The 12,375-nt window shown below is 49.7% G+C and overlaps 1 protein-coding gene across 1 annotated transcript in view; it reads right to left on the bottom strand.

Moving 5' to 3' along the window:
• Positions 1 to 12,375, bottom strand: part of Eipr1 (EARP complex and GARP complex interacting protein 1) — a 77,566-nt gene that overhangs the window by 47,843 nt on the left and 17,348 nt on the right. Inside the window, exon 3 of the mRNA XM_090337523.1 lies at positions 11,281 to 11,413. Coding sequence (XP_090193649.1) covers positions 11,281 to 11,413 — 133 coding nt within the window. The remainder of the gene's footprint in view (positions 1 to 11,280; positions 11,414 to 12,375) is intronic.

Genomic DNA, 12,375 nt, shown 5'->3' with positions numbered 1-12,375 from the left:
CCCATCAGTGGAGTCACTGCTCCTTTCTGTCTCTTCTGTTTTCCTGCCCAAGACTTCTCACGATGAGGCCTCACCTTTGTACTGAGTCACTGCCCACCACTGCAGAATCAGCCCAACACAGCACAGTGCCAAGCCTTTGAAATGCTTCCATGCTGGACTGATAGGACACAGACAGCTGGGTCAGTGACACTGGTGCTCCGAGGGCAGAACCCCCTTCCACCTGCCGTCCCGCTGCAGCAGCCTTAGGAACTCAGTATCAGCACAACCCTGGGACCCCATCCTAGGAGGCCGTATCTTGGCGATGTGCGCGTGTGCGAGCCCCCCAGCCCAGCGGCTCTTCCCCGGGGCACCCCATTTAGAGGCAGGGCTCTGCCTAGGTGCCCATGCCTAGTGTCCTCTGCCCTATTCCTCCTCCCAGCCAGTGGCCCCAGCTCAGGCCTACTGTCTTCAGGTCCCTCCCAGAGGTGGGGGAACCCAGGTGGTGCCTTTGCTCATTAGCTGCACAGACAGGGATCAAGCAGGAACCTTGCCGATGTGCTGGGAACCCCAGTCATGGGCTTAGACAGTCTTCATGCCATAGGACAGGCAGTCCTACATCTCTTAAGGCAGGATGGGACAGCCACAGAACAGGGAGCACCAGGCGGAAGCATAATGCTGCCCAAGGAACGGACAGGGGTGTTCACAGCACCCCAGCCCCAGCCCGAACAGGATCAGCATCAGGGAAGAGCATCTTGAGCTCCAGGGGACAGGGTAAGAATGATACAGACCAGGACTGTGGCTACAAATCAAAGCCCATGAAGGAAGGCTGCCTATCCCAGAGCAACTACTGATGCCTGAGATCCATGAAGGAAGGCTGCCTATTCCAGAGCAACTACTGATGCCTGAGATCCAGAGCCTCCCCGACCAAGTGGAATGGGAGACCTCATGGGCAGATGCCAGCCCCCCACTCAGTCCAGCAGTGTGATCACCTGGCAGGACTGAAAAACATTCAGTGAGCTGCACATCCTGGGAAGATGAAGGAGGCAGACAAATGTGTGACGTCTGGAGAGAACCTGACGTGCTCTCAGAGCAGTCTTCTCACGAGTCCGTTCAGTTAACGCCACAAGTGCTGAGACTTGAGAAAGGACCTAGGAGCTTTCCTACCAACTCTTGCTTCACCCTCTACAAAAGCACGGCAGGCAAAGACAGAGCGGGAAAGAAATACAGCAGTGGAGCGGACTCCACTGAGCACCACAGGGACGGAGCTTCCTGGAGGCGGCCAATCTGCTCTGAGTGCTGGTCGAGGGGTCATCCTCATGGGGACCTCACTGAAACCCCTGCCCTGAGGCCTTCATGGATGGAGACCACCTTGGTTCACACCATGAAACAAGGTTATGCCCTCCTTTCAATACGTGAAGATGAGGGCGGGGAGCGGGGCCTAGTGGTAGCGTGCACGCCTAACATGCATGAAGCCCTGGGTTGGATTCCCAGGAACCACAGACACAGAAAAAGCCAGAAATGGTGCTGTGGCGGAAGTGGCAGAACGCTAGCCTTGAGCAAAATGTGTACAGGGCAGTGACCAGGCCCTGAGTTCAAGCCCCAGGACTGGCAAAAAGAACAAAAAGAAAAGACAAAAAACCCCAATATGTGAAGATGCAGGGCCACTTTTGCTTGACTTTTGCTCACAGCTAGTGCTCTCTCTATAATTTGAACCACACCTCCAGTACTGGTTTTTGCTGGTTAAATAGAGACAAGAGTTTCTTGGATCTGTCTGCATGGGCTGGCTTCAACCCATGACCCTCAGATCCCAGACTCATAGGTGTGAGCCACCAGCATCTGAAACAAAATGTAGACAGCATGGGCTCTCAAAAGCCCTTCAAACCTGCACACGCAGAGCTCCCTACTCAGGTGCACCATCTCTGAAGAAAACACACCTGCTTTCCAGGACACAGGCAACTATAAGGAGCGCCCCCCTCCCCCCCCCCCCGCTTCATTCACAGAGCTCCAGCATGTATCTGGGTTGCACATTGGATCCTCATAGGAATGCCATGCCCTTGAAGCCCTTGTGGGCAGGGAAAGGTCAGCTGACTGCCAAGTGCAGACTGCAAAAGGCACAGTGAGAAAGCACCAGACAGGCTCCCCAAGAAGAACCAAGATGCCACTTCTCTATGCTGCAGGAATAAAAGCAAATTATTTCAATTATGTATTGGTGGTTAAAGCTTCTGGTTTGCCTTACCTATCTGTGACATGGGTGTATACTACTGCCCAGGGCCACAGCCCAGAATGGAGAGCACCTACTAAGCCTTATGTCTAAGGTATGCCAATAAACAGTGCTGCCGGAATGAAAAGTAAAAACACTGCCTCTTCCAGGGAAAGGCTGGGTCCTGTGTTCATCTGAAAACCCTTTTCTACATACATGCCTCAACTCAGGTCCCTGCAAACATGCCTAGAAATTGTACCATGGTAAACACCTGACCTACCAGCCTAGCAAAACCCAGGGGCCTGGCGTCTGATGACAACTGCAGGCTCACAAAGGCAGCAGAGTTGGCAGGAGGAGCTAAAAGGTGGCCCTTCCCCCTGCAAACACGGGAGAGAGTGATCCTTGAGAGATGAGACGAGATGGTCTCTGACAAGCAAAGAGCTGGGGAAGATGGTGTACAAAGCCAGCTAAGAATCATGCCAACACACAGGGAGCTCGGTGCTCACCCAGAGCCCAAGGGATAGGGAAGACGGAAGTGCTCACGGAGCAGAAAGGCAGAGCCCCAGCATGCATAAGCCAAGGTCTCTAGAAGGCCACAGGGGAGATTCTGGTCCAGGTAAAAGTCCCCACTTCCTTCACCCCTAAGCCTCTGTGTGTCCCAGTGACGGACTCCTCAGGACCTCAGCCACGGAGAAGCAGAGCTGAGTGTTTAGAAGTGGTTGGAGAGTAAACTGCATCCAGTCAGATGGGCAATTGGAGACTCAAGCTAGGGCCTGGTGGACAAGGAGACAATGGGCTCCTAATGAGGTCGGGTCAGGCTGGCTCTGAGCATCTGATGCTCACATGGTACGGGCGGGGGTGGGGGGTGGGGTCTCAATTAGCAGGTGCCAAAGCCATCTGAGCTGTTCTTCCTTAGGGCCCCAAGGAGGGCAGCCTGACCCCCCCCCCACCCCTCACCTCTCCCCACCTCAGAGCCCAGGAGGGCTCTCCAACAGGACCTGTGCTTCATCTGCACAGCGCTGCCCACCCCTGCAGCTCTCACTTCCTGAGGACTCAGCATCAGCAAATCAACCAACCGTCTTCCTGGCATTTCACCTTCCTCTGCTGAAAAATTCATGCTAATCCCCTCGTGGATCCCTCTCCCCCAGTGCAGAGCAGGAGATGGAATCCGGCCGCATTCATCTCAGCTGCCACTCACAGGTCTTCCTCAGCCACAGGCAGGGCTCAGCAATTTGGCAGTCACCTTTATTTACCACCCTCTGCCGCCGCCTCCTCCTCCCCCCACATGCATTCTCCGTCACAGAGACAGCTATGATTTTTAGGGATATAAGCCCTCTTTTGTCTTCCAGCAACCTACCCCACCGTGAGCAGGTTTCTCCCATTGTCACAGCTCTTGCCTTTGCACAGGTGATTTTTGTAGAGAATAACCCCGGGTCTCACTGACAGGAAGAGGGGAGCAGGGACTAGCTGACCTCAGCCCTTGGGGGATTCTGGGCTCAAAGGGGTTGCTGTCCATCACTGCGCTCATATTTACCTGGCTGTGGCCACCTAATGATATCACCTCAGCCTGGGATGCTATCCATGGGCTCTGCCCATTCTGAGTCCAGTCTGTCACCAGACACTTTCCTGGTAAGATGGTGCCTGGCAGAGCTCATACAGTCATTACAGATGGTGCTGTACAACACCGGCCCCATCACCACCTCCACTGTCACCCCACCATCACCTACCCCACTGTCACCATCCCCACCCCACCAGCACCATCCATCCCCACCACCACCTCCCTTCCATCTCCACCCCACCATCACCACCATCCGCCCCATTATCCCCAGCTCACCCTTCCATTGTCTCAGCACCACCCCCCCACTCTTACAACATCATTATCACCATCACCACCCGCTATCCTCGTCTTGGTGTATCTGTACCCTGGAGATCCCAGCACAGCGGAGGCACAGGACAGAGAGCAGTGAACCATAAAAAACACAGAGGAATCTCACCCTCTAGGTTACCATTTACCGCTTGGGCTATCCTAGGATAGCCAATAGGTTTCAATACATATTTAACTTGCACATTTAAAATTATTAGGAAGTCACAAACAAGACGCATAGACCTTCCCCACCACCCAGCCATACCACTCCCAGGTATCCACCCAGAGCGGCATGAGCCAGGATATGATGAGAACACCTGCACAGCCATGTTCACTGCCACATTGTTAATTCACAACAGCCAAGACAGGGAAACAGCCCGGATCCCCCACAACAGATGAGTGGATCCAGAAAACGGGGTACTTATACACAGTGGAATTTTACGCAGCCATTAGAAAGCATAAAACAATGTCATCTGTAAGGAAAAGGATGGAACTAGAGCAAATCATGTTAAGTGAGGTAAACCAAGCTCAGAGAGACCAACAGGGCATGTTCTCTCTGATATGTAGAAATCTGATCTAAAATGCACTGGGATATAATAAAACAGGATTCTAGATACTCACACACAGTAAGACCAAAAGAGGATACTCTTAGGAGAAAAACACAAAAATGCAGTATCTATGTGCCTCCTAGTATTTATATAAAATAATATACGTACTAAAACTCCAAGATATAAAAACAAGAGACTCCATTTTTTTCTTTCTTTCTTTTTTATTTTTAGTTCTTCATTCTTGGGGCCGGGAGTTTGGCCTAGTGGTAGAGTGCTTGCCTAGCATGCACGAAGACTGGGTTTCGATTTCTCAGTACCATATACATAGAAAAAAGGCCAGAAGTGGTGCTGTGGCTCAAGTGGTAGAGCTCTAAAGCCCAAGGACAGTGCTCAGGCCCTGAGCCCAAGCCCAGGACTGGCCAAAAAAAGAAAGAAAGAAAAAAAATGTGGTTTTATTCTTAATGAGTCCCTTCTTTACATTACGTAGGGTGTATTCAAGAGGATGTGGGGAAGATGCAGAACTCACAGAAAAAGGGTGGAAATGTGCAGCAGTGCAGCTCCCTGGACATGGATGAAAGTAAAGTATCAACTTGTGGGTGGAGACAGAGAGAGGGACTGGGAGAGACATGGGAACAGAAGACACTGTTCAAAAGGAAATGTGCTCATTACCTGACTCATAGAATTATTTTTTGGGTTTGTTTTTTTTTCAGTTGTCCTGGTACTTGAACTCAGGGCCTCAGCACCGTCCCTGAGCTTCTTTTGCTGAAGGCTAGCACTCTGCCACTTGAGCCACAGCGCCATTTCCAGCTTTTCCAGTGTATGTGGTACTGAGGAATCGAACTCTGGGCTTCATGCATGCGAGGTGAGCACTCCACCACTAGGCCACACTTGCAGCCCCTTGACTCATGTAATTGTAACCCCTTTATACATCCCCTCTATAACAATGAATTCATAAAATGGAATAAATTTAGGAGGCCAAACAGAGTCTGGATTGCCAGGTGGTCATTATTCTCCATTTTGCAAATGCAAATCTATGAGCACAGTCTTGGGCATGTGGTGATTCATGTCAACAGTGTCACCACAGCAGTCCCATGCAATGACAAGGTGGCTTCCAAGCGACACCGCAGTCAGCATAAGGTTGCCACTACACACAGCTTACACTCACAGGTCCAAGGTATGCTGGGGCAACCACACTGCTTGCATGCAAGTCTATATAACGTGGTGTGTGGGATCACACAACACTTAATCATGACAGTATTGCCTTATGTCGTTCCTATGTTAGACTTTTTAGTATTGCTTTAAAACAGAGGTGGAAAACCTTGATTCCGCCAACAACCATTTGGGTATTTGTACCATCCATGGAACAGCCAACAAGAAGCCTATGTGTCATCCATCCACTGTGTCCAGCACAAAGTGACTGTGAGGGTCTCGTGCAGCCTGCGGGCTGGGCGTCCCGCTCCCAGGGTTAGAGTGCATTCGCTGCACTTTTCCTCTAAGAATTCTTAGCTGACCAGTGTGTCTCATCCACCTGTGCCTGTGAGACCTGTGGTACAGTGGAGCCACGACCACCCACCCAGGTTGGTAGAAGTGCAACGATGGGATCTCAGAGCACGTAACATCTGCAAAGCACGGGATGCTTGATGGCAGATACTCGGGCGCTCCAGACGTCCACGGTTTATGAGCAGCATCTGCCCTTCAACTTCCACAGGTTCTTCTGTCTTACAGGGTTTGCTTAGCACAAGGAAGATTCTAATTATTACTTTTTCCCAGAAGGGCTTCTACAGAAATAACTTCAAGTAAACCACCACACAGTGGGCTGAAAGGAGGTTCCTGCAATGCAGCCAGGCTCCTTACAATACCAGCACCTGACTTACACCCCTCTCCTGACCACTCTGTCTTGCCACACAGCCTTGGACGTGACAGGACAGTTCAAACCACGAACAGCTCAAAATGCCCTAGCAAGGCAGAATAAGGCAGGCAAGATAAGAGGTCACCTCTATCAAAAAGCCGAGCACAGTGTGTGCAAGCTGGAGGTCCATGTGTGCTGGCACATGGCTGTGTGGAACACAGGGGATGTGTGAAGTGGTGAAAGACAGCCTGCTTCACAGCTGGTGTGAGAACCTGATCAGGACAGAGGCTCTCCCCAAAGTGCCACATAGATGGGCTCATCAAAGCACTCATGGCTGCTGTGGGCAGAATCGCGCCCCCTCTACCCCCACAATGTGTACGCCAAATTCTAAATTCTTGGGATGCTGGGTGGGGAGAAGAACGGCCACTCCTTCCTGACACTGGTCCCAGCCTCACAAAGCTGGCTGACTGCCCCCTTTTGGCATCTCTGAAGCAGCTGTGTAAGTACTGAGGAGAGCAAGGGGGAAGAAGAGGGAGAGGGGGAAGGGGAGGAGCAGGGGAGGGAATGGAGGTCAAGGACAAAGGGCACGGCATCAGGCCAAGGAAAAGAGCTCCCTCTGGAGCTGAGGAAGGAAGCTAGCTCCACGTGCTTTACATCTTCCTGGAAAGATGAAATCAGACTGGGTTTTGCCTAAGCACCCCCAGTGGGCTGAAACCCAGAGGAGGGACCATAAACAAAGCACACTGATCAACGATCAACGACAGAACGTTTTGCTGTGAGGAACGTCCAGGAGGCCCTGGGGACCAGGCCCTATTTAACATCTTCATTAGTGATCTAGAAGGAGCAGTAAACAGCACATTCATTACATATCCAGATGATACTGAGTTTGGAGCTGCTGCTGCTGCAGAAAGTCAATGAGGACGGAGAAATGACACAAACGGGACCCAAAGAGGCTGGCGAACCGTGTACCAGACCGCACAGGATCAGCCCCAAAAGGAAGCCACTGCCAAGTGTTCCCCCAGCTCGGAGTGCAGCTTGCAGTCCACCTTTGAGCTCACCCGGGGCCAAACCCAGCCCACGCAGAGAGAGGCCAGCCCAGTAAGTGTAGTGTGAACTTGTGTGGGCAGGTATCACTGATCATGACCATTATGCTGCCATAAGACAGGGAAAGAAACAAGAAGGAAACATTCCTATAACAAGGTGTACTCACAAAATGCCTGCCTGACATGGACTTGTGCCAGAATCCCAAGACACTCTGTCTCAAATGTCATAATGCTAAGTGAGGAAACCTTGAAATACCAAAATCCCTAATGTCTAAAACCATTCCTAGAAAAAATAACATTTCTGGGCTATTGATTTACTTTGGCTTCATTTTGATTCATTTTTTGTTTTGGTTCTCTGAAATAGGATCTCACTTTGTAACCCAGGTTGGTCTTGAACTCCAAGTCCGCTTTCCTGCCTCAGCTTCACTAACAGCTGGGATTACAGGTGTGTGCCACACCTCTGACGCCATAGTGAAGCTTGAAAATAAAGCTGACAACTTAAAATAGTAGGGGGGGATAATTAAAAGAGAGGAAAGAGAAAATGGGCCTATGAAACGAGTGAATCTCAGGTCAGACAGGACAAGCCTGGGAATTCATCAGAAAGGCCTGACTTACATGATCCCCAGAGATAGTGCCAAGCCTTGCTTGGTGGCAGGAGCTGCCTCCTTCTCCTAGGGCCTGAGGAACACACACCATACCCACCCACAACTGAACACCAGACAACTGAAAAGCACTAACCCTTCTCCAGAGCCCAGCTTTCCACCCTGCACAGGTTTTTTCCGACAGAAACTGTGGACCTAGGTAGTTTTCATAACTTCAGCGCTTTACAACTGCAATGTGGGGCTTTCAGACATTAAAAAGGTCTCCAGGTACAGCCTCCCGAGGTGTCTCTGTTGCTCCTGGTACAGACCACTGTGTGGTCTTTATTTCCTCTATTACAGGAAACTACCTGTTCAGGTTTCAACCAGAGAGCTTTCCATGTGGACTTCCAGCATCTCTGCCTCTTCCCAGGGAAGGGGGAAACAAGCTGGAGGGGGTGGGGTGTGAAGAATTCAGGTCTCTGATGTTGTACAGTTAACGCTAACAGATTAACTGGAATAGGCTGAATGACGCGGTTGACAGAGCTTATACTTTTAGGTGCCACTAACCTGAAACAATTTATTCCCGGTAATCTGGGTGGACTGATACCTCCCTATGGTTTTCCTGTCTCTTACCAACTGACCTCAGTGAATTACTTCCTTACAAATTCCAAACCAAAAAAATATTTTGTTACACCCTGAATAAAACCTTGTAATAGCCATAGAACAGACACACTAACTCGGCTTTCACTGGGTATGTGCTTCTGTCTCCAATGCCACTCTGGCCAGCAAACAGATATTCCAGAGAAGCAAGACAGTCAATCCATGTTCGTATGCTCACTAGTCAGAGGAAAACTAAGATCCATAAAACACAGCAATATTCTACATGATGCTTCGGCTAGTGGACTACACACACAACATGGCTCCTCTAAGACGTCCATGGAACCAGAAAGTTCCATCGCATTACAAGACTGGAGCACCATCCATTGCTTGCATGTGCATGATGCTGCTGGTCTAAACAGCCAGTGTAACGCCAGTCTATAAAAGTGAATGTGTACAATTACAGCATTACAGAGGACTGGGAGTTTGGCCTAGAGGTAGAGTGCTTGCCTAGCACGCACAAAGACCTGGGTTCGATTCCTCGGTACCACATACATAGAAAAAATGCCGGAAGTGGCATTGTGGCTCAAGTGGTAGAGCTCTAACCTTGAAAAAGTCCAAGGACAGTGCTCAGGCCCTGAGCTCAAGCCCAGGACTGGCAAAAAAAAAAAAAAAAAAAAAACCAGAAAAGCAGAAGTGGTGCTCACTAGATACAATGTTGAAAATGAACTATACAACTTATGGGTAGGTATGGGAGGGGAAAACTAGGAGAGAATGAAGGAGTGACACTGTCCTCTTTACATGACTTATGTAACTGTAACCTCTTTCTACATCACCTTTATAATAATAAAAGATTTAAATAGGGGCTGAGAATGTGGCCTAGTGGTAGAGTGCTTGCCTAGGATACATAAAGCCCTGGATTCAATTCCTGGGTACCACATACACAGAAGATGCTGGAAGTGATGCTGTGGCTCAAGTGGTAGAGCGAAGCCTTGAGAAAGCACAAGGACAGTGCTCAGGCCCTGAGATCAAGCCCCATGACCTAAAAAGAAGAAGAGCAATACCTCTCATCACCCTGGAGGGCAAGGACCAACCACTGACATAAGGCTAGCCCAGAGCCAAACCACTACAGACAGAGTTCAGTCCTAGACTCCAGTCCAGGCCTCTCCAGGTCCTCTTTTTCTACCATGGGAATAATGGCTAGCAGCACAGTTGAATGTTTTCCCTACCTAATTACCACAGAAATGGAGCTAAAGATGGAACTTTATGGAAATGGAGCTAAGATGAAACCATCAAGTAAGGAGGCCAGTGTCGCAGGACACAGGCCCAGAGAGCAGGCCAGTATCTTCCATGTGGGGTCCAGGCAAGCAGATTGCATATGACTCTCACCTTAGGGTGAACCTGAGTCTCCGGGGGCAGACCCTCCCACTGGGGCTCAGATAAGCCACAGAGAAGGAGGCAGGGTTTTCCTAGAGGAGCACGAGCTGCCCTCCCTGAGGAAAGGTAAGAGGGGAGAATGGTCTTGTTGCAAATCCACAAATATGTACTTTGCCGTTCCCACCCACAGCCCCTGCTCCATCCACAGCCAAGCACGTGTCCTTTCTCTGCCACTCAGCAGAGAAAGGAAAGGGGAAGTTCCTAAAAGAGGCTATGTCCTTACAAAATGTTAAGTGTATAAATAACACTCTATCTGAAGGGACCCTGGCCCCTAGCAATCTCATGTTTTATTCACGAGAGTCTTGTAAATTTTGCATTCTGCTTGGTAACATATTTACATTCATGAAGAATGCTTTCATTGCATAAAATCAAATACAATTGACACTACAGAAAGCCACACCACATTTATCCTGTAGCTCCAGTGCCCATCACTGCTGGCTGCCCCCAAGGGTGCTGTACCCAGTCTGAGACGCTTCTGTGCGCGGGTAGGCGTGAGTGCCGTAATCTCAGCGGGGCAGGGCCCCTGACAAGTTCACAGCCGCATGCCTGGCTCCCAGCACCCTCCAGGAGACAGCCTGGCTACACACTCTTGTGCCTCTCCAGGCACAGTGGCACTCAACCACATGCAGTGTCTGAAGGAAGCAGGAGATGTCCCTGCCTGGTACAACACAGATAAAAAGCACATATGACACACGTATGTGACCCGAATATAATGTGGATACAAAAAGTACATACAAGAGACATGCAGGGACAATATGAACACACAGGTTAATCCCACACATGACACAGAGGTACAGACAGGCTAAATACACAGACCACACCCACCTGACGCCCACATGTGTGAACACACACAGCACACCCACACGTGTCACATTCACAAGCAGAAGCGCACAAGCCACATCCACACATGACATACAGACAGAAAAGGCATGAGCAGTCTTATCCTAGAACCCCAGGTTTGTAGTACTGCCCTCAATACCCACTCGCACACCCAGCTATGATCCCAGTCCCATCCAAGGTCGCCCTCAACATCTACTCAGGCCACAGCTTCTCTTGCTGGCCCCACCCTTATTGATAGTCAGGTTGTAAAAATCCGTGTCCTGCATCAACCAACAGCCATACAAGACCAGTCTGACATCACGGCCCAAGGGGTGAACAAGTACCAAATAAAGCCACACTTACTCTTGTTGTAGCAGGTTGCCAGCACACCTTTATCTGCAGGGCTGGCACTGATATGCCAGATCTCACCCACTTGATGGAGAAGAACGTTTTTATTTATAATGTTATTTTCATCATCGAAATCTATGATGTGAATCTATAAAGACACAAAAGAGTCATATGAGGATCTCAGTTTCATTGCTCTTTTAAAAAAGTACCATGTTCACAGAGGACTCAACCATGCATTGAAGGCAGAACATCATTCCTTGCTCCGGTGATTGATGTACATCAGTCCTCTCCAAAGTCCCCATGCAGAGTATCGTACAGTAAGCTAGGAAACTGGGCCAACTAGTGCTCTTCTGTCTTAAGATATTTGCTGCCAAGCCTAGGTGGCTCTCACCTGGCTGGAATCTGTAGATTCCAGTTGGAGGCCAGACTGGGCACAGAAATTCCGGAAACTCAGATCTTTGATTAACTGGCAAAAAGCCAAAACTGTAGGTGTGGCTTGAGTATAGCACCAGTATTGAAGGAAAATGCCAATCAAGGCTCTGACATCAAGCCCTAGTACAAGCAAAAAAAAAAATAAAAGAAAAACAAAAGAAAAAGAAGAAAGAAGGGAGGGAGGGAGAAGAGGAAAGAAGAGGGGAAGGGAGAGAGGAGAAACGGGGAGAAAAATAGAAAGGGGAAGGCAAGAGAAGGGAGGGGAGAAATAAGTCAAAGACGGTCCAGGGCTCAAGAATCTCTTTGGCCTCTCCTATGACTGTGGAGAAGGGAGAACAGGCCAGCCTGTGCCCATGAGGTCTGACAGTGACTACAAGCTCTTTTCCAGTGTGATCTGGGGTGGGCTGTGACTGGCCAGACTGTGTGGACAAAACAAGTCAGGACCTTTATAGCAAAAACTATAAAAATTTGAATAAAGAGGGCCCGGAGTTTGGCATACTGGTAAGAGTGCTTGCCTAGCATGCACAAAGGCCCAGGTTTGATTCCTCGGTACCACGTATGTAGAAAAAAGCTGGAAGTGGTGCTGAGGCTCAAGTGGTAGAGCTCTAGCCTTGAGAAAGTCCAAGAACAGTGCTCAGGCCCTGAGCTCAGGCCCAGGACTGGAAAAAAAAGAAAAAA

This window comes from Megascapheus bottae, chromosome 7 (genome assembly GCF_031878675.1).
Source record: "Megascapheus bottae isolate mThoBot1 chromosome 7, mThoBot2.hap1, whole genome shotgun sequence".
Classification (NCBI taxonomy): domain Eukaryota; kingdom Metazoa; phylum Chordata; class Mammalia; order Rodentia; family Geomyidae; genus Megascapheus; species Megascapheus bottae.
Note: the sequence above shows the minus strand (reverse complement) of the source record. Positions and strands in the feature narration are given on the sequence as shown.